General features: G+C 47.5%; 1 protein-coding gene across 4 annotated transcripts in view; it reads right to left on the bottom strand.

Annotated features, from left to right (window-relative positions):
- Positions 1-43: 43 nt before the first annotated feature.
- The window catches only part of SLC4A4 (solute carrier family 4 member 4), a 116,244-nt gene continuing 94,214 nt past the window's right edge, over positions 44-22,073 (bottom strand). For 3 of the 4 annotated variants that reach the window (XM_053939857.1, XM_053939853.1, XM_053939855.1), the window contains 13 exons: positions 19,950-20,221; positions 17,739-17,809; positions 17,221-17,409; positions 16,115-16,228; positions 15,597-15,758; positions 13,366-13,544; positions 12,451-12,523; positions 8,996-9,064; positions 7,584-7,757; positions 5,497-5,658; positions 2,978-3,074; positions 1,034-1,113; positions 44-133 (listed from right to left, as the gene is read on the bottom strand). In XM_053939857.1, the coding sequence (XP_053795832.1) occupies positions 1,070-1,113; positions 2,978-3,074; positions 5,497-5,658; positions 7,584-7,757; positions 8,996-9,064; positions 12,451-12,523; positions 13,366-13,544; positions 15,597-15,758; positions 16,115-16,228; positions 17,221-17,409; positions 17,739-17,809; positions 19,950-20,221 (1,606 nt within the window). In that variant the 3' untranslated portion in view covers positions 44-133; positions 1,034-1,069. The other variant, XM_053939856.1, reaches the window with a different exon arrangement.

The raw sequence follows: 22,073 nt of genomic DNA, 5'->3' as shown, positions 1-22,073 counted from the left end.
TCGTAAAAGATCAGACAGACAGACAAATTACAAAGTAGTTTCTGTTCCCTTGCTCCTCCAGAAATAACCATTGTCTTCAGGCTCAAGTTCTATTCTAATTTGAGGCACAACTTTTACTGGAGTTCGTGGAGGGCTGCAAAGAAGAAGACAGACAAGGTCAGGGCGGCACGAGTGCTGGGCTTTGGGAATACACAGCTGGATTTAAGGTAAGGCCCACACACAGCTCATCTGAACACTGCTCACAGCAGCAGGCAAACCCACCCAATTTCACTGACCACGGAGCTCCAAGTGTCCAGCACTTGTGCCTCACAGAATCCCAAAATGTTTTGGGTTGGAAGGGACCTTAAAGCTCATCCATGGACAGGGGCCACCTTCCACTAGACCAGGTTTCTCCAAGACCCATCCAACTTGGACACTTCCAGGGATGGGGCATCCTGGTGCTTCACCCCAGGCTCTGACAATACCCCTCAGCTGCCATTGAAATAATCCAGGCATCGCCACGGGGAAGAATTTCAGTGCCTGTCTAACACCTGTAAGCACAGACACATCTTTGACATTTCAGAGGAATAAACTTGCCTTGCTCCACATCACAGTCCTGCTGCTGGGAGGCCGAAGCTGGCCCCAAGAGACTGGACTTTGAGCAATTATTACTTGCTGCAGTTTAAGATTATTATTTACTCTATTTTCCACCACAGATATGGAAAAAAATTGATTATTTCCCCTTGGCAACAATCCTCTGGGCTCCTCCCAGTAGCTCCACGTCTTTCTCCTGGTCTGATTCCCAAACCAGTCCTCAGTGCAGCAGCCAGGAGGCCAGTGGAGCCTTCCGGTCTCTCACAGGTTCCCCACTCCCCATCCCAAGCACTGCCAGGGGCTGGAATAACTACAGAATCAACTTGTTCATCATCACCTTGGGAAGCAGCAACCCAGTGTAGGGAATGTTCTGCAAGTGTTTTTTAAGAATTCCCTGTAAGAAGTTTACTGTTCTGAGGGGGGCAGAGGAGCACTTTTCGGAATCATTCCGGGTGCTTACCTTGGCATGGCGTGTGATTGAAGGAAGGGAATTGTATCAGCACGACGTGTGGCGTTCAAGGAATGTTGGTGATTTTTCTCCTGGGGGAAGAAAGCCTCGGTGTCACTGCTGCAGCAGCCACCACGCCTCGAGCCCTGCCTCAGCTCCTCCACCCCACATCCATGGGCCAAGCTCTTTTCCTGTGAGCTGCCAGATGGATTTAGAGCTGGTTGAGGAAACACTCCATTCCCATCTCTCGTAAAAGCCCTTGGGGTGTGACAGGCCCTGTTCCCCAGGAGTTCCCCCCGTTTTGGGCCTGACACTTAGCTGGGCCTGCCCCCCTCGGTTACCCTGCACTCCCCCTGTCAGACCCCAGGAGGAACAGGGTGGCTTCTCTCTCCTGACCCTGTGGGAGCCATGTTCTCTGGGAGTAACAGGGCTGCTCCTGCTCTTGCTGCAGGAAAGCTGATGTTAGTGGTACTATCAGGAATATGCTCTGCATCGCAGAGTTGCATTCAAGCACAGTCCCACAGTGGTGCTGGATTCCAGCTTTTTTTTTTTGTTTTTTTTTTTTGTTTTCTTTTGTTATTCCAGTGGCCTGATGCGTTTTAATTTTTATTTTGCATTGTTTTTAATTAAAAACCAGCAAATAAAATACTGGATTATAAAAACATATAAATACACAGACCAAGTACAGCTCAGCCCATGGCTGATTTTCTCTGTTCCATCTCCAGGGCCATCCCAAGAATCAGGTTGATGCCACAACTACCTTTTCCTTAACTATTTTAGCCCTTAAGATCTTGGAAAAAGGGCATCTGATCCTAAAATCCTGAGTAACAATATTTAGGATGCAGTTTGTTTTTAGCATCAGGAATGTACTAAAAACATGGAATGAGGAGGATATGAGGTTGCCTGTGGCTGATTTTGGATGATGTGCTGACATCAGCAAAACATTGAGAATATCCAAATAGCCAAGAAAATGCCTCCTTTCCAATGGTTTTATTTTATAATCCCAATCTCTGAGTGTTTCTGTATCTAAAAGCCACTGGGTAAAGCTTACCATTCCCTGAGGCCTCTGTATACTACCAAAAGGAAAGGAACCTGGCTCCCAGCTCTTAAGACCTACAGATAATTTAAGGATCTAAAGATCTGGGGGTTTAGATCCTGCTCCTAGGAAGCACTAGCCAGGCAGTAGAACTAATTTATTACTTTAGTTAGTACTTCTCCCCTCCCACCTCAGAAGAAAAGGGCATACGACACCCTTAGTATGTTAAAAAGTCATCCCAAAGGCAAAACCACCAAGGTCAGCTGTGATTCCTCACTTAAAAGATGAAAATGTAAAGTGGGAATGACTGAAAATAAAGATTAAATTCAACAATTACAGCTATTAACATCAGCAATTAAAACCAAAAAGAAGAGCACAAACCACCTAAGAAGGGAAATATGTTAATGGCCAACTGATCTCTGCCTGTGCAGCTTAATGACACAAATAAATAATTACTCTGTTAAATGCTGATTTTTGCAACTGCTTGGCACCTAAGGGAACAAACAGTGACAGGACAGCGCTGCAAATCCGGAAAACCAGGCTCAGTAGGAAAAAAAAAAAAAAATCCCACCATCAGCAGGTTAACACCAAGGGGGAGAGGGAGAGGAGAGGAAGAGAGAGTGGGTGGCCAGGAGACCTGTCAGGAGCTGGAGAAAAGCACTTAAATTGGAGGCACCAGAAGGAACAACATTCATTTTGTAACCAGCAAAGAAAAGAAAAGCTCACAAAAGCAAAATCTGTCATAAAGCAGGGGCCTGGAAGTTAAAAAGGAGAGGAAAAAAAAAAAAAAGGAACAAGAGAATACTTCTGAAGTAAAAGGAAAGATTAATTTTTTTAAAAATCACTCTAAATAGACATAGATATATTTTTGTAGTGCAAGTCAGAGTCAAGCAGGCATGCAAGAGCTTAGTTCTACTCACTGTCAGCAGGTTTGCTATCACTTAGGAAAGGTTCCTGCTCCATGATGTCCATTGGTATTTTAATACTTGGGACTTTTTCTGAGTAGGGGCAGTCAGACTGTGAAAGAAACGTGTAAAAGGTCTTAGAATATTCCCACTACTCTCTCTCTCTCTCATCATCATCTCCCACACATTAAAATTATCCTTCACATAGTTCTGTAGGAACAGGTAAAAGAAAAGAAGGGAAAAGAGAAAAGCATCCTTCAGCTTAGCTGCCTGATGGATTCCACTGGCTCCCCACTGCATCCCACTTCCCTTGATTACCTTCATACTCCAAAAATAAAACAGAGAAGAATCATCTTGTGGAATTGTAAATTGTAATACATCTCCTCCTTTCCCACCCCATCATCTCAAAAGAAGCCATCCCATTCTGCCTGGAGTCGGCTGCAGGAAATAGAGATGGAAAATGCATTTGTGGGCAGACACAGCAGGGCACTGCCTGCTGGAAAAGCTCCTCCAAACCCTTTATCCTGCTGCGATTCTTGTAAGAGTCCTTGGTTGTTCTAAATTGCTCTACAGGGCCCAGACAGGACATGGCAGAGGTTCCTTACACTCAAGTCTCAGTTACACCTCTGTTTCATCAATTCCAGAGCCCTTGGAAGAATTCTGTAACCCTGGTCCAGCCAGAGAAATAACAACCAGGTCAGGATGGGGCACAGGGAAAAGCCGGGGTCCCCCAGAGCTGGGGCACTGGCAGGGTTTTACACCCCACTGCCTTCTATCACCCACCTGCTTCTGCTTAATAGGAGGTGCTTGGAATTGTTTTGCTTTTTTAAAAAATAAAGGGAACTCCTCATAGCCAAGGAAAGGCTGTTACTGCCTAACTTGGCAAAGGCAGGAAGGTGGGATTTGCCAGAAATGTTGGGACATCTTTGTTCCTGAAGAGAACCAGACCTACAACACCAGGGTGGAGGGAGGAGACCTTCTAGTCAGGGCAGGAAAACACTAAGGAGGCCAGAGACTGGCTCTCCCTGGATTATTATTCTTATTTTTAATTTATTTTTTAACAAAACTGATATCCAGTGACTTATTTCATACTCCAACATCAACATGTTTCCTTAGGACTATTTTTATGAGACTGAGGGACAAGCATAACTCAAATAAAGCACAAGCAACACCCAGCAATTCCCTTGGCTGAACTCGGATCCATGCATTGCCACCCAGATCCCACAGGATTAACTCTGGGGGTGGATATTTCTGGAAGGGAAAGTGTGAAAATAATCCAGTCAAGTGCTGTATGTTCAGGAAGCTGGTAAAAGCAAGTGCTGAAAAAAACCAGCAAGAGTTAAGAACCAATATTTTACATAAAATGTCTTACCCATTAGATTAATTACTGTACCTGGGATTCAGGAAAAGCCTGGGAAGAGAGGAAATATCTTAAAACGTACTGGAGAGAGGGAAGCCATGGCTTGGGATATGCTGCTGGATTCACACCAGTCAGCAGGAGGGGATGGAGTCAAACCTTTGCTGATTACTCAGCAGGGCCTCTTTTACTCTCATCTGGGTTTGCTCAAAGGTGCTAAAGAAAACCCTCGCCCTGGGAACCAGAGGAATGACGGGACAGGGCAGTTTGCTAGCTGAACTAAAAGCCTTTCCTGCCAGCTGTTTACTGCTGTGATAAAAGGGGATTCTTCTCCCGCTTCATGTGACCTTACCTCTCCCTACAGCCCAGGAAAGGCCCTTCTTCATGGACATGAGCAGAAGTGACACCAATCTTAGAACTCACCACAGAGTGTATTTAGCACTTCAACATAAATTTAAAGGATTTGAGTTAGACCTGAGCAGGAGAACATTTAAAGGCACCAAGACTACGTTTCTTCTTCTTATATATACAGGAAGAAAGAGAACAGTCAAAGGCACATGAGTTTGGTCTAGCTTGGTCACTTTTCACTATTTAGGGCATGCTGCCACCTGAGGTAGGACCAGAGTGCACTGCAGAGGGCACAGATGCTTGGGAAACATGTAGGTGGTGAGTTTTACCAACACAAAGCAGTTTTTTCCTGCAATATGACAAATCACATCTATTTTGTGCTTTCCAAAAAGAGCCATTACAAAAACAAAAAAAAAAAAAAAAAAAAAAAGAAAACCAGTAGGACCAGAGCTGCTGGTGAAAAGCATTCTCCTCCTAAAATGTAAGAGACAACGAAGTGGAGAAAGGTGTAGGAGGGAAGCTGGAGGAGGCAGGGTGATGAGAGGCATTCTAGCAAGGGGCATGACATCTCAGCAGGTACCTGGTGCTCTTGGAAAGTGTGATTTCATTCCTAGCAATGCACAAACCACCCACCACAGGCTAGAAAAGGGAAGGCAGCGTAGGAATTAAGTTTTCTTTGGGACCCATTTGCTGCAGCAGCAGAAGACTGAGCTGTCAGCTCCACAAGTGGCTGGCAAATGTCCAGCTTCAGCACTGGGCAGGGCACGGAATGTGCAGGGGATTAGCTACCTAGGAAGGAGCAATGTGACAAGAGCAGGAAGCTCCTTACATCATCATTGTCACTGTCCATACTGCCCTTCTTCTTTTTCTTCTTCTTCTCATCCTCTTTCTTCTTCTTGTCCTTTTCTGGAATGACGTCGTCAAGAAAGCTTAAGTCATGCTGGGAAAAGAGGTAGTCCATGGCTTTTCTGACTGCCACCAGGGCCAAGATCTGCAAAGGCAGAGAGGGATTCCCAGTCACATTTTACCTTTCACTTGGCACACTGCATTCCTCTCAGTTCTGCTTCTAAGCCCACACTCTTGAATTCTGGCTGTAAATGAACATACAAAGAAGGTGGTGAACACCTGGGACATCTCTGTCTCCTTAAGAGGTTGTGCTGTGACTGCCTCATGTCAGAAAAAATCAGAAGCAGTAGATACTCCTGTATATAATACTCCTGTATTTGGAGTATGTATTAGGAAATAAATAGAAAAAAACCCGAGCACTTTCATTTACTTGTAGAGGCAGGTTCACAGGACAGCCTGAGTAATAAAACCTTGACTTATTTCTCACCACTTGGCCAGTTGAACTCTTAAGAAATCAGACAAGTGCCAATCCACGCCCCCAGAGTTTGCAGAATAAAGTTTACTGGGATTGTGGCAGCAGGAAACTGGAGTAAAAGCTTGTTCTGTACAAGAGTGCAACGAAAGCACTGGGAAAAAAAGGAAGGGACACGTCTGAAACGGGTTCGTACATGGACACTGGGTCTGACAGCCCCAGCAGAGGCCACTGAGATCCCACACAGGCTTTGCCAGTGGTACAGCAACAGGCTGGAAGCTGTAACCTATTCCCAACTTAAACCCTTAAAGGCTGCCTTTAAGGACAACTTTGTCCCAAGCAATCATGATCCAGAGCACAAACAATTCCCAGGAAAAGATCTCAAGCTCTGACTTGCATAACTTAAGACGTGATTACAGACTCAGGGGTGGAAAGATGCCACGCAGACACCCGTGACCATCCCACTATGAATTACTGTGTTGACAATGCCTTTCCTCCAAATAAACAGGGAGCTGGCTATTGGCCAAATCCTCACAAACTGAAGTTTGCAGTTCTTTATTCATCAGTGCAGAAAACTGAGCTTTTGCCATCATATCCAGCTCCATCGAAGATGTGGCTGTGCCTTCCCTGAGTCTGCAACATTCTAACAAATTTTGTCAGCCTTGGGTTTCACTCAATTCTAACATGGGCAAAGAGATTTTAGATTCAGCTTCCAACATCAGTGCAACACAGCCATGGAGTTGCAATGGAATGCCACATCAGTGGGAATTACTGTTTTTTTAACACCCTTCACAGGAACATGTGTCTCAGCAGGAACATTTGGAGGATTTTTTTAACTGGCATCATGTTTTCTCATTTCACCATCTTGTTCTTTACCTGGGTTCTGGCCTCCCTCCTTCTCTCCCTTAAATAAGCACTGCAGCTCCTACCTGCCCCCACAATTCAGATTTTACTTATCCATAAACCTGAAATTAAGTGACCTGGGATCAAGATTTATTCAGGAGTTTCATAAAGCTTTGCCTTTGCACAAGTCAGGCCCATCTCCAAGCCAGAGTTCCTAGCTGTGCCTATAGATCTAGTAATAATATGAATAATCACCCATAGATGGTAAACAACATTAGTGTCTTTTTATCTGAGTCCCAGGAAAAGAGACATTTCCTCTCCCTCCCTTTGACACCTCTCGTAGCACTGAGCCTCCTCCTTGGTTTTGTCAATTTGTGCTATTTAAAAGCCAGGGAGACATCTTATACCTGGTAGCTAGCATGGACTAAACCAGAAAAACTATGCCCCTCTCCTTGGCTCACGCAGCTCAAGGAGAAACCACAGCAAACCTAACCTTGGCAGGCAGGAAAGGTCAACACTAACTACACCTCCCTGGGAAAAAATTAACTTTCCAGGCTCATTTTCCTCCAGAGGATTTATGGAGAGGCAGCCACGGCCACACCGAGCCCGTGCAGTCCTACACGAGTGCCATGAGTGGAGCTGTGAGCCAGAGACTCGCCAGGGAGACGCTGGATTTACACACTTACAGGAGTGTACAAGCGGGGAAGGAGCAGGCTGTGGTGAAAGGGAGGGATGTGAAGGAGAGCACCACCTACCATGACAGGGAATATGATAGCAGCCACGGTGGATTTGAGGATCCAGAGGAGGGCCAGGCACAGCACCTGCAGGAAGGTGAAGAGGTGGACCCTGCGCAGTGGGACGTGGCGCAGGTAGATGAAGTCAGGCTGGTGTTTTAGAGGCATCAAGAGCAGCTTCAGCCGATCCATGAACTGGAAATTAAAATGAAGAGATGTTGAAATGAAACCCATGATGCACAAGAAAAAGAGAAAACAAGATGAATGCCCAAACCAGGGTCAGCATCACACTCTGGGGCATTTTTGCTGTCTTCCCCTTCCCTGCGCCTGCCAAGGAAAGACATTCAGCCTTTAGGAACAATGCTTTTGTTTTCCCCAAATAAATCAGGAGCAGAGGTCAACAGAGGCGAGGGCAGACATTGCATTGCCAGAAAACAGAACAGAACCTCACCGAAGAGCAAGGAAGACAGGCAGCTTTCCCAGCAGTGTCCCTTTGCTCTGTGCTGGACCGGATGGAACTTGGAGTTAAACCAAAATGGGGATTTCTCACCGAGTAAAAAACACTGTTGATCCCAGTCCCCCCACCACCTGGGTCGGGAGCAGGGGAAATCCCCTCCAGGAGAGCCAGCCCTGGGGCCAGCAGGACAATCCCCTCGTTGTCCCCTGCCGGAGCACGGGCTCACTGCCCACTGCCAGGACCAGACGGAACCCACACCAGTGAATGGAAGCTGGAGCTGTTTTACAGAACGCCTGAGGGATTTCTGGGGCTCACAGAACAGGCAGTCCCTTCCCCTCAGGGCACAACCCGGCACGAAAAAGAAAGGCCACAATTAACAGGGTGCCAGAAAGCAACAAAACCACTTCCAGCCTCCTTGGGCCAGCTACAGGCGCTGGGCATGAGAATGGCTCCTTATGTAAGATTTCCTCAATGACAAAGAGAGGGGCGTGGCTTCCCCTCCCTGGAGGACAATGTCCCTGCTCCTTAGCATTGAGGAACAGCCCCGCTGCCATAAATCATCCTCCTTCTTTGCCTTCAGTCTGCGGCAGAGGACCCAAACTACCCTGGGAGCGAGCCTGAGCTGGGGCAGAAGCCTGTAGAATCCTGGAATTGTTTGGGTTGAAGGGATCCTAAGGGGATCATCTTGTTCCACTCCCCTGCCATGGGCAGGGACACCTTCCACTAGACTAGGCTCCTCCAAGCCCCACCTTGGTTGCCAAAGATGGACCCAGGTCTTCACAAAGCACCCCCGGCACTGCCAGTGCCCACCTGGCCGCTGTCCCTTGGTCTCCCATCTCAGGACACCCCGGCTTGTGGCAAAGTTTGCCAACAGCTGCCACCCTTCATGGGCTTCTTGGGAAGGAAGAGGAGGCAGTGAAGGAGAAGGGTAAAGCTGGAGGGTTGTGGAAGAAGCCCTGTGCTGGTTATCACTCACCTGCACGCCGTTGAGGGATGCAACTCCCATGTAGAGGAAGACACCATAGAGCACGGGCATGGGAATGAACTGCGGGACGAGAAGAGCAGGAGAGCCCAGGTGAGCAACCACTGTTAACCACTGTTAACACGTGGTGGGACAGCATTCCCAGGCTGTCAGCGATTCAAACTGCACCCATGAGTGGACAACATGGAGGAATGAAGCCATGGAAGTAATAAAGCAAAATAAAGCTGAATAAACAATAAATCCTCCTGCTGTGTTCTGAGAGATGCAAGGACATTTGTGCAATCACACTCTCCCACTTCACCAGGACTTGGATATCTTGTCAAGAACCAGAGGGAATGATGCCAGTCACTCAGTAAGTTAAGGAACAGGTGGGCAAACATGTTCCAGTGAGCTTCAATCTGCCTTTCACCTCTGATTTGTGGTGTGACTGGAAGCAGAAGGCAGAGAAGAAGAAAAGGCAACACGATCCTGTAGTTTGTGGCATACCCTGTTTTCCCAGGTAACAGGTGACATAACAAGAGTAAAGCGACTCAAGTTGTGCCAGGGGAGGTTTAGGTAGGATATTAGTAAAACACATTCATAGAAAGGGTTGTCAAGCCCTGGCACAAGCTTTCCAGAGCAGTGCTGGAGTTGCCATCTCTGGAGGAATTTAAAAGCAGCACTTGGGGACATGGTTTAATGGTGACTTTGGCAGTGCTGGTGGAACTGTGTGATCTTAGAGAGCTTTTCCAATTGAAACCTGTGATTCCATGTCCAGTCCAGCTCAGTAAGCCATGCAAATCCATACAGAAAGGATGTTCTTTGGAGTCCCACCTGAGCAACAACAGTCATGTCAACCCAATCTCTGCCTGCTCCATCTCTCACACACATTAATGCAGAATTACTCCCAAATATGGGACTGACTTCCCTTCTTCGTTGCCAGGATGTGTCCTTTCAAACATCACTTTCTGCTCCCTCAAAGTGCTAAGTGCTGCCCATACCTCCATATAGGGCACATCTCCCTTTGGCAGTGGGGAAGGTGCAGGGGAGCTGCAGACAGGCTCCCTGGAATGAGTCTCTGTCCCTCACCAGAGAAGTGGGCAGCCAGCCTGGCATGACCTGAACGGGGATGCTTGGAACAAACCACAGGCAGGGGCTGAATAACAGCCTCTGTGGGATTTACTGGTGCCCAGGGAGGATGGAATGAGCTCCAAAGGATAGTCCCTAGTGCAGTGCCCGGGGGCTGCCACTGAATGGCAACCACAGCCAGGCCACAGCACCCACTGCCCCCAGCACTCCTGCACTGGGAACCCTCCCCTTCTGACCCCTGCACTGAGCTCATTAGAGAGGCCAGTGTTTTAGCACATTCCCCATCACCTTGCTCATCGCTTCCAGCAGGCATTTCCCTGGGGGCACATGAGCACCAAAGTCACCCAGCCATATGCTAACCAAAGCCTCCCTGCCTGCATTTCTCCTTCCTTCCTGAGTCTCATTTCCTGTCCCCTCCTGCGAGCTTCTTAAGTGCTAACTCATCCTTGGATTTATTTGCTCCTTCGCGTGAGCCGCACTGGTATTTCCCATTCGAAGGTAAATGCTTTTCCTGCACCATGGGCTCTGCCAACGCCTTTGCTGTGAGAGGGACGGCGATCCAGCGGGGGGTTCACGAAGCTGTGGCTGACCATGGGATTCAAAGCCCTCACTGGATCTGAGGGATGACACAGGACACAACAGTAGCTACAGTAAGCAAGAGTTGAGCCTGCCAGCTCATTTTCGCTGCTCTCCTCTCCTGCCCTTCTATTTATTTCCATGGGGTTTTTTAAAAATAAGAAAAATGCGTGAGTATTATTTCACTGTTCCATGATGACGAATCCTGTAGATCACCCCGAGGTGAAACCTCAGTACCTTAGGGTGCTGTCATTTTGGAAGACTTTCTCTTGGCGAAGTATTCTCTAATGATGGGGGCGCTAGCTTCAGCGCTCCAAGCAAAGCTGCTGCAGGCCAACAGGACTAAAACTGTATTTATAGAAAAGTGCCTGTCACCCTCCTAGCAGGGCCAAGGATGTTTCTGTGGAGATGTGCCTTGGCTGAGCAGAAACACCACCATCATCCAAAACCAGCACAACCACTGCAAAGCCCTCAGCAAACAAAGCTGGGATTATTCAGTGGATTGCCTGGTTTATTAAATTTGAGATTGTCAGCATTCAATTTGCCGCTGGCAGGAGAAGACTGAAATGTTCTGCAATGCATTTAGCAGCACAGCTCTCTCCAGGAGGACCCCGCCACTGGAATTTGCTAAAGGTCCTGAAATCCTGCCAGGTCCTCCCCACTGGCACGTGGGCCAGCAGCATGCTGACTTATCCTCAGGCGTCCTCCAGTGAGGATATTCCCCACACATTATCTTAGGGGAAGCACAGACAAATAATTACTGACTGAAGCAATAACAGGGGAAGTAACAGACCCCAGTGGAATAGAGGAAGAGGGATCTTGCAGGGAAAGGTGACATAAACTAAAAAACAGGATTATCACAGTCTGGCATTAAATTAAAGGCATGGAAATGCCTCTTTGTGTGGTAGTGGAAACTGTTACCCAAGACAGCAAATGTACAAATGGCCTTAGAAATGAAGAACAGGAACACACTGGCTTGGAAAGCCACTGTCTCCACTCCCTCCAGGGGCAGAGTCGCTGCTTCTTGCCTGCCTCCTCCCCTCAGGCTCACATCACACCGTGCCTCACTGCCCCTGCAGTCTCCAAAAGCTCATGTGCAGCCTCCAGAAACGCTCCTCCAGACACCCATCTGCTCGGCCCCATGGTTACACCACACGGTGCCGCTGCTCTGACATCTTCTGCTCCTACCATCAGCCTGTGGATCCATGGATAAGGGCTCCTGCAGCTACATCTCCTGATCTCCTGTTGGACAGTATGTCCATGCTTGGCACCACTTCCATCACTATCCCCAGAGAAGGCAGCACCCTCCAAAGAGAGGCATAAGCAGGATTTCCAGTTTCCTTCTACAGTCTGATGATCCACTAAGGATGCATTTCTCCATGGCTACGTGTCACCAAATCTCTGGTCTTGGAAAACAGCAACCTACATAGATGCAATGGTCCATCAGCAGCACATCTGTCCAGAGCCTTGGCTAAACTTACAGGATTAAAAGGGTTCAGGAGATGAAGAAATGCCCTTTAAATGCACTGCTTCCTCCAGAAACATGTTTTCCATACTCTGAGCTTTATCCAGAATATGTTTTTCCATAAAACAAAGACCCAGTAGAGGTATAAAAGAAATCATAAAAGAAAAGGGAACTTAACTTTATGCAAACATGGAAAAATAACCTTAAAATGAGAAAGACCACAGCACCCAAGAACCCCAGCCCTGAACTTGGTCACTGTTCTGGCACACTACAACCACGTTGGAGTTTCCTTCCAAAAGGTTTGGATTTAAGCCTTCAAAGAACTGTGAACAGTCCTTACCTTCAGGATGGGAGCCATGAAGACAGACACCCCGGTCAGGATGAAAACAATGACGCCGGTGACTCTCTGCTCCCTGAAACAACATCACTGAGTCAGGACCACAACAGGAATCCCCAAATCTCATTTTTTGCAGCCAACAGCGTCAGGCAGGTGGCTGTATCCTGAGCCAGACCTCTGTTTTAAACCCCCAGACAGTTTTGTTACACCGTATGGGGATCAACGCAGCGCTGCAGCTGAGCCTGGGGCAGCGTGCTCACATTTAAGTGCCACAAAAGGTGTGGCAGCGCTCCCAGCTCCCCCCACAGCCGTGCTCAGGGTGTGCAGAGGGGCAGTAAATCATCGGCCCTCCATGCCGAGATCGGTAACACCGTGTGAGACCCGCCCAGAGCACTCCGGATAAATCATTCACACCTTCATGGGGTGCTCAACATGTGCCTTCAGCAGCACCCACAGGGCTTCCCACATCCAAAAATACCTCGGCCAGTAATATTTCAGAACGCTGAAAGTCAGGCCATAAAATTTCCATCTAGTTACCTAAACAAGCTGCCTGATTTCCAGGAGTAATCCCACTGGAAGCACTTCAGACCACTTAATTAAGGCATCCAAACACAGGGAAAGATGCTTCATTAAGTAAAGCTGGTTGCACTAGGTATGACAGGTTTGTATGTTTGACCATTACATTTGCTAAGGAATTTGCTTAATTTCCCTGGATAGAGAAGTCTGCAGGAAATTTATTTCCTTTAACACAGGAACACTGCGTCTCACGTGGCCAAGTAAACTTTGATGTAAAAAATGCCACATGGGGGCTTGCCCAAGGAATTGGCTTTGGAAATAGGGAGAAGGCAGCACAAAATTCTTTGTACAAAGGGATGTTGCAGGCAAACGAGGTAATTAAGTCTTCCTGGTCAGACATACCTCACTCCCAAAAACTTGGGCTGTTCTCCAGGGGCTGAAGTCTCCGTCTCCATCTTCAAGCTGTCGATGTGAGCGATGGAGATGACGGTAGCAGCCACGTACCAGGGCAGCCCCATGAAGGAGCAGACAATCATCAGAATGGCCACCCAGAACAAATCCAGATGATATCCAGCACCTTTCTGTGGAGGGAGACAAACAACCTTCAGCTTAATTATTCCAAATGCCCCCAGAGCAGGGCAAAGGCACACTGGACAGGCAGCATTTCCTCCTGCAACATCCTGGCCAACAGAGCCAAACACCAGAAATACATCGGATCTTGTGAATAGCATAAGGAAGCATCTCCCTCAGGACACGACCCAGGCTTCTTCAGGAGTGCAACAAGAACAGCTGAGACCTCATTCCCTACCCAAAGGAGAAAGCTGCCCTCGATCTTGACTCCTTTTCAAACAACTCTGATCCTCTATTTTTAAAATCCTTTAATGAAATAAATCAGGAATTCCAGCAGTCACAAGTGCCAAGAGATGAAAAGAAGAAACAAAAGAGCCACCAAGAAAAGAGATCTTCAGAAAAACAGCGGACAAACCTCTAAAGTTTGCTATTTTAAAACAGATTAACCTTTTTAAAATCCCATTCAATTTGATTTTATTGGAAAAAACAAATGATCCAGGCCTAGGATGACCCAGGAGGAAGGGCAACCCAGCTTCTCCTGAATAGTCCTCACTGTTTTCCTGACACGTGCGCTGCTTACCTTGGCTGGCTGGTGCCACCGGGATGGGCACCCAGCAATACCCTGCCAACACTTCAGCAAGGGATGAGCAGAAAAAACCACTTTTTTCCTACAGCAGATCTTGTGTATAGAAGTGTTTTTTGGTGTGGAACAACAAGATGGGGCTTGTGAACCCTCAATTCCACAGAATACCATACTCACACCATTAACAAAGGAAGCAGGGAATACATTTTTTACATCAAACAGTACTTTGCTGGAGTGTTTATAACTTTGTTACTAAAAAAGTACAGCCAGTGCTGACAGCACAACCACACTCAGTGGTTCATAAGCTGCAGAGAAGAGGGGCCTCTTTCTCATGAGGGAAGAACAGTGAATATTTTCTTACAATGTTGAAGAAAATGCTATGTCTGCTTGGTTAGGTGCAAGAGACAGATCTAAAACTGTTTAGCCATCTCTGAGGAACACAAGGGCCGAGTATTGAATTTATCTGCTCAGATCCAGGTAGCAAACAAGGATGTTCTGAGGGTTTTTTTTTTTAAACTATCAGCCAGCAGTCATCACTGTGCATAAGAAACCTTTCCCATTCCCTGGTACTTCAACTCTGTCCTCCAGGTTGGGCTCAGCATGGTCTTAAATTACACATTACTTGTCTAATGTTTACAGTGACCACATGAATTGAAACATCCTCCTCTTTTCCAAGCAGAAGCTCCCTTCCCATTTCCAACAGCTCTCTCGATAACTGATAAAGCAGGTATCGAAATAATGACCCACCATTCATTACCTGTGTTTTGAGGGAGCCATTAATCCCACGGGTCAGACCATTTGAAACATGCCCTGTTAGCAGGAAGGGAGAGTCTTCTTTTACAGGAATTTAATATTTTTCAATAGAACTGACTGTGCAGGGAAAGGAAAAAAACCCTACAGGCATGAAAAACTGCATATCACTGGTCTGGAAAGTTTGTTTTAAAAACATGACTACATCTTAGGCTGTTACATATCAGCTCTTCTTTAAATAACATCCATCTGGGACTATGCCCTTGCTATGTCCCAGATCTCTCCAGCTTATTGCTGGTATTTGACAGCACCGTGCAGCTTTGGCCACAAAGCCACTTTTCCAGTGCCAGGGAATAAGCTCATGTCCATGAGGGACGAAGGCAGCAGGAGGAAAAGCTGTCACTAGAGGACACGAGAAAGCACGACCCAGTCACCGCCACTGTCACAATAAAGAGATTACTTTTATTTTCTCTGACTCTAACATTTATAGTTTTCTAAAGGTGATTGTAAATTGGAGGGTGAACGTGCCACCTCTCCAACGACACTGGACAAACTACTAGTCTATCAAATTTCTCTATCTCCATGAAAGAATACAAAACAATAAGTTATTTACAAAAAGTTGTGTGAGAAAGTTTACTACAAGAATGTAAACTCAGAAGGCTTTAGAAAATCTTAAAAAAATCAGGGTGACAAAAAGCCTGCACACGCACCAGGCACAAGGCACACCCACCTTGAGCTTGTGCTCTTTCCTGTTGACGATGACGGCGGTGATCTGCTGGTCCATGAAGATGAGGATGGTCACCAGCAGGGCAGGGATGGCTGCTGCCAGGTACACCCACCACGGGTTCCCTCCAAAAGGTGGGATAAACCAGCCCCTCTCGGGACTGGTCGGCTTTGAAGGGCAAGGAAAAGAAAGCTTGTGTTAGAGGTGCAATACAGGGGGGATGACGTCCCAAAGCCAGGTTTGCTTCCAGCAATGGAGCTCCTGGGAGACACTTCAGGTTTGTGGCAATTTCATCCTTCCCATTAACACCAAGCAAAGGCTCCAAGTATGGAGGCAGAATTTAGGAGATAAACCAGCCAATGAAAATGATGCTAACGAAAAGCCTCCTAATCCTATGAGTAAACAGGCCCTTTCCAGACCGCTGACTACATTCCCATTCTGAGGGCAAGGCACTCCGTACAGGGCAGGCGCGATGGAAATGGAACCTCTTCCAAAAGCCAGCAAACAAGCTGGCAACAACATACCTTGAATTCACTTGGCACAATTAGTTTTGGTGTGTCCACACCAACCAGGGCATCTATTCCACAGAAGATCAAAATGGACAGGATAATGGCAAAGTCACTGATGAGCTTCCGGGCCTGAAAGAGATGCGGTATCATAACCACAGGAGTTAGCACCACGGAACACCATTTCACCCACGCTTTAGTGTCTACATGACAAACCCTGGCAAGAGAAGCTCATCATTTCTTCTCCCACAATTTTGCCCAGCATCACTTGCCACACATGCCTTGGTACTTTAGTGTGTTCTCTGAAAGCCTAAATGGAAGCATGGAAACAACACAAACTTCCACAAATGAGATATTCTCAAGAACCGGCAGAGATTACGCTGTTTGCTGTTCAAGTAGTAAGTCAAACTAAGCAGACAGGAAAACAAACCAGGCTTCTCAGCTAAATCCCTAAGACTGGAGCTCTCCTGAAGTCATTGGAATACAACAACTTAGAGCTGCCACTGATCAGACCCCAGAATTTAACCAGACAGGAGCCACCGCGATAGCCTGGAACTGTGTGAGCTCTCTAGAGCTGTTGTTCCTTCCAGGTTTCCTGGGTTCGCATGGTTACAGATAAATTGAGCTGCATTCCAGCCCGGATGGAATTTGTTTCCTTTCTATTACAAATAAGAGAGGTTCAATTGTAACACAGTGGAACAGTAAACATCCATGCAGGATAAATCCCTGTGTGTCGGAATGCCAGAAACGGGGCAGTCTCAGAGAGAGATGGCTTTGGCTCGCACGCCTGGCCTGGGAGCCTCACCAGGGGACAAAACAAGCAGATGCACCTGAGACGTGCCTGTAAGCTTGGAAGGGTTGCCTTCAGCACCTTTAAAATCCCTGCCACATTACCCAAACAGGTTACAGCTCCTCTTGGCTCTTCTGCTGCCTTACCTCTGCTCTCCAGAACCACTGGGAGCAATCCCAGGCATACCTCTGATAACCAGATCCAACAACCAGTTGCACTTCTATCCCAACTGTTTCCCTGCAGAGCATCTCTCCCCGTGTGCAGGACAGCAACTCCAAAAAGAAGGCTGACCTGTGCCTTCAGAAAGACTGATGGCATGACAAGAGATACTTACAGTGGTGGGAAAGTAGCGACTGGTCTTGAATTTCTTCAGGGCCATGGAGCAGGTGTAAGTGCCAAAGAAGAGGATGAAAGACATGAGGGTGATGTCAGGGACATAGTCACAGTTGTTGCCCACAAGCTGACCCCCATACTTCAAGCAGTCCTTGGCTGTCAGAGCTGCCCAGTCAATGGTGGTGTTGGCCTGCAGGAGAAAAGGGAATGTTTCCATAAGGCCGTGTATGCTCGGCCCATGGTGGGACGGGAATGGTGACAGAGTATCTGAGAGAAACAGGGAAGCATCACGCAGAAGCTAAAAATCATGGAAGCACAGAATGGTTTGGGTGAGACCATTTTCCTGCTGGTGTTTGACTAAAAGGGGTTGTTACTCTGTGTCTCAACTTCCTTCCCCCACACATGGAAGTCATCCATCAAGCTCCACTTCCTTCTCCTCACTATCCAGAGCTCGCCAGCAGAGTGGCACCACAAGACTCTGCAGTCTATGTGATCCCTGCCTTCCCGAGGGGAACTCACCAGCTCAGAGGAGGGAGAGACCAGCTCATAGTCTGACAGCACCATTGTCCTGTTAAGTAATGAGCTATTAACTGCAAGAGAAAAGAAAAAAGGCAATATGGTGAGCAGGATTTAGGAAACAGTTAGGAAGGAGAGCCAATTCCAATTATTAAATAATTTCTTGACTCTGTCAAGCTGTTTGCCACCTCTTTGCTCCAGAAAAGTGAGTCACAAGTGCTTCAGAGAGACTCAAAAGCCTCAATCATCAATCACTCACAAAACAGAAAAAGAAAAGGTTGAGTGAAACATAACCCAAACCCAACTGGGATTATATTTTGAGTTGATGGTTAAAAAAACCCACAAAAATCAGACAGACAATATAATATTTCATAGCTTTCCAATATTTTCCTAATGATTTCTGGATTAAATTAAATACCCACAGAGCACTCCTAATGATTCATTTCAAATGCAAGCACAACGCCAAAGATACCCAGAAAAGCAAAATGTGATTCAGTGTCCAGCATAAACACAGTTTTGAATTAAAAGCAAGAAAAAAGAGAGCAAGAAATTGAAATCAACAGGATGGGGATAATTTCTTTGAAAGAAGGAACAGCATTCCCTGTGGCTTCTGAAGCATTAGGAATCATGAATTTGAAATTTCATTTAGAAAAGCCATCCTTCCTGCAAATGGGCTCGTGGCCCCTGTCCTCATGGCTTACTGAGGTTTTGTATAAATAAACTTTTTTCACTTGGATGTCTGGAGAGCCACAAGTGTTTCAATGGGAAGTGGAGACTTCCAATTTGGCATTGACCATTTGACATTCCTATCATCCTAGTTTCAAAAAGTAAATCACTCTGCCATTCCAGTGGAGCATCCACGTGCTCACCAAGGTCCTGTGTTTAATAGGGAAGGCAGGCACCCAGCCCCAGGGAACCGGCTCCCGACACCTGCGAGGAGCAGCCACAGCAGCTTTTCCTGTTGGACAGGTGTGCCAAGATAACCTGCAGTTTACTCTGGGCACAGATCAAGTTTCTTACTCACTCCCCATTGTTTGTGGGATCCTAGGAGTGGTCCCCCTTCCCTAATGGTACAGCCAGCGTCTCTCAGTTTGGATTTGGGTTTTGTAACCATAGAGCCATAGGTACACTGGCTCTATCTGCTGCACAGCCCACGCTCCAGAGATAGGCTGCCCTGGGGATACACTTCCCTTCTTGGAAGGGAAGGAATTGTTTGTACTTTCCCTCTCATCCGTGCAACCAGGAGGTGGGAACCACCCATGTTTGGGTAAGGCCTTGAATAAATCCAGCTCCTGAAACAGGAGTGGCCTGAGCTCCATGGCAGTGACCTGGCCACCACTGCTGCCCCTTCATGGAATTCTCAGAGGAATGCCATTTGGAACAGGGATGCAAGGAGACTCGGGTGCAGAAACAGCTTCTCCACTGGTCATGATGCTCTCTGGAGGAGCTCCACTAAGGCCAGCTGTTCTGTGACATGTAGGTGTAGAAGAAGGGTCCCAAGAAGGGACCTTGCCCCTGAGAAGTCACAGTTGTACTCATTACCAAAGAAGAGGAACAGCCTGGCCCTTAACGGGTCACAGCTGTGACTAATAAAGATAAGTGTGATAAAAGGGGTGAGTTGGCTGGTCAGAGGGGGGACCTGGAGGAGGAAGACCTGAAGGAAGATCCCTGTGGAAGAAGGAACTGAAGGAATAACCCCAAAGAACTAGAGGATGGACGAAATAAGAAAGAGAGTTGCTGCTGAAAGTGATCTGTGGTGAGGTTAGCGAGGGGCCTGCAGTCAGAGCCTGCTGCTGGAGCCTGCAGTCATATTCTAGCAAGAACAGCCTGCAGAGTCTGCAAACTAATACATGCAGTCGTAGTTGAGCAGGAAATAGCTGCAGTCAGAGTCTGCCAGGGAAGCCAACAGTTTGCTGTAGTCAGAGTCAGGATGGCTCAGATGCAGAAAAGAATAAACTGGGACCCTTTTCACATTGTTGAACAAGAGTCTGTGTCTTGGCTCATTTCTACCCCTAATGAGAGCTCTGCTGCAACACTGACATTCCACTTGGGATGAAGTTTACCTCTCAGCTTCCTGAGACTAAGACAGGATATCTGAAGGCAACCGATAAAGAAGGAGTAATCTACCTATTATCTGGGCTGCAGCACAAGGGAAAAGGAGAGCAAAGGCCACCTCCTATCTACAAACTGGAGAGGTAATGAACACTCTCTTACCTGGATCTAGTGGTTTACAGGCACAAGAGTAATGAGTGATATAGTCCACCTTGAACTCTGAGTTGATGGGATAATGATCTGCCAGCTTGATCATCTTCTTGAAAGCATCATAAATGAAGATGAAGCTGATCAAGGAGGAAAATCCTTCTTCGGTGAAGCGGGTGAAGTACTTGACCAGGAAGCTGGCGTCGGTGGCCACGAGAACGAGACACTGGAAGGCTGACCAGAGGCCGATCCAGAGGCGGAACTCCAGGTAGTCAAAGCCATTGTCCCTGCAACAGAACAAGGGTGGCGAGAAAGGAAAACATTGGGTTAGGTAAGATCAGGAAGTACAAAGCAGATGTTACATGGAAGGAAGCTGAGTCAGGGGAAGTTGAATCACAGAATCACAAGGTTATAAGAGACCTTCAAAATCGAGTCCAACTCAGCCCAAACACCTCAGCTAGGCCATGGTACAGAGTGCCACATCCAATCTTTTTTTAAACACATCCAGGGATGGTGACTCCACCACCTCCCCGGGCAGACCATTCCAGAACTTTATCACCCTTTCCATGAAATTTTTTTCCCAATATCCAACCTATATTTCCCTTGGTGCAGCTTCGACTGTGTCCTCTGGTTCTGTCAGTTGTTGCCTGGAGAAAGAGACCAACCCCACCTGACTACAACCACCTTTCAGGGAGCTGTACAGAGTGTAAGGTCACCTCTGAGTCTCCTTTTCTCCAGGCTAAACAATCACAGCTCCCTCAGCCGTCCCTTGTGTTCCAAGCCCCTCACCACCCTCGTTGCCTCCTCTGGACGGGCTCAAGGGTCTCAATGTCCTTCCCAAACTGAGGGGCCAGGACTGGACACAGCACTCAAGGCGTGCCCTCACCAGTGCCAAGTACAGGGAAAGAATGACCTCCTTGCTCCTGCTGGCCACACCATTCCTGATACTGGCCAGGAGCCATTGGCCTTTGGCCACCAGGGCACACTGCTGGCTGATGTTCAGCCGGCTGTCGACCAGTACCCACAGGTCCCTTTCTGCCTGGGCACTGCCCATAGTATTGCAGGGGGTTATTGTGGCCAAAATGCAGGACTGGGCACTTGGACTTGTTAAACTTCATCTTATTGGACTCTGCCCATCCATCCAACCATTCCAGGTCTCTCTGCAGAGCCCTCGTACCTTCTGACAGATCGACTGAGATTGGACATAAAGGAAAGATCTTCTCCCAGAGGGTGGTTGGACACTGGAACAGTCTCACCAGGGAAGCAGTCATGGCACCTAACCTGATGGAGTTCAAGGAGCATCTGGACAGTGCTCTTAGTCATATGGTTTAGTTTTAGGTAGTCTTGCCAGAGAGAGTTGGACTTGCTGATCCTTACAGGTCCTTTCCAAACTGGGAGATTCTATGACAAACCCTGGTGTTGGGAATGGCAGGGGATGGAGAACCATGCACCCAGCTGCATCATTCCCTTCTGGGAATGATGGCCTCCCTCGTTTGCTGCTTGAGGCTGAGGTGCTGTGCCAACACAGAGTCCAAAAGTGGGCTTTTAGGAATGAAAAAGTGCCTAAAGGGAACACTGGAGCAGATGAGGACCTGCCAGGAAGGCCACTGCCTGTTCTGTGGAAGGATACAAGAGCTGGTGGGACTGGCAGGCTCAGCCAGCTGTAACTCTCTGGAAGTCAGAAGCCCTGACCTGGAAGAGGGCGAGGAGCAAGTAAGAAATAAAGTGATTTAGAAAAAGAGAAGGGAAAAAATAAAAATACAAGACCCGAGTGACAACTCTGAAATATCCGGAGTCAGTGCCTGAGGGGGCAGGAGGTCCCATCCATCTGAAGGCAGCTGGCAGAAACCCAGGTACACTGATGCCACACCATTGAAGAACTTCAAAAATGTTAAACTGTATTATTTTGGCTTTTACTCCTCAAATTCCTGGAGTGCTTCTGAAGCTGAAAGAGCAGGTGGAAAAGCACCGTGTCCTGCAGGATTGGCCCCCAGTGCCAGCACCACGGAGCGCCCAAGGCCAGACGCACGGCTGGGTCTGCAAGGCGTTCTCAGCGATCTTTTCAGACACGCACGCAGAGTCACACTTTAAATGAGTCAGGAGATGGGAAGTTTTTCTACTTTTGCTCCTAGCAGGGAA

The sequence above is a fragment of the Vidua chalybeata genome, chromosome 4 (assembly GCF_026979565.1).
Source record: "Vidua chalybeata isolate OUT-0048 chromosome 4, bVidCha1 merged haplotype, whole genome shotgun sequence".
Lineage (NCBI taxonomy): Eukaryota > Metazoa > Chordata > Aves > Passeriformes > Viduidae > Vidua > Vidua chalybeata.
This window is presented reverse-complemented; position numbering and strand designations above follow the sequence as displayed.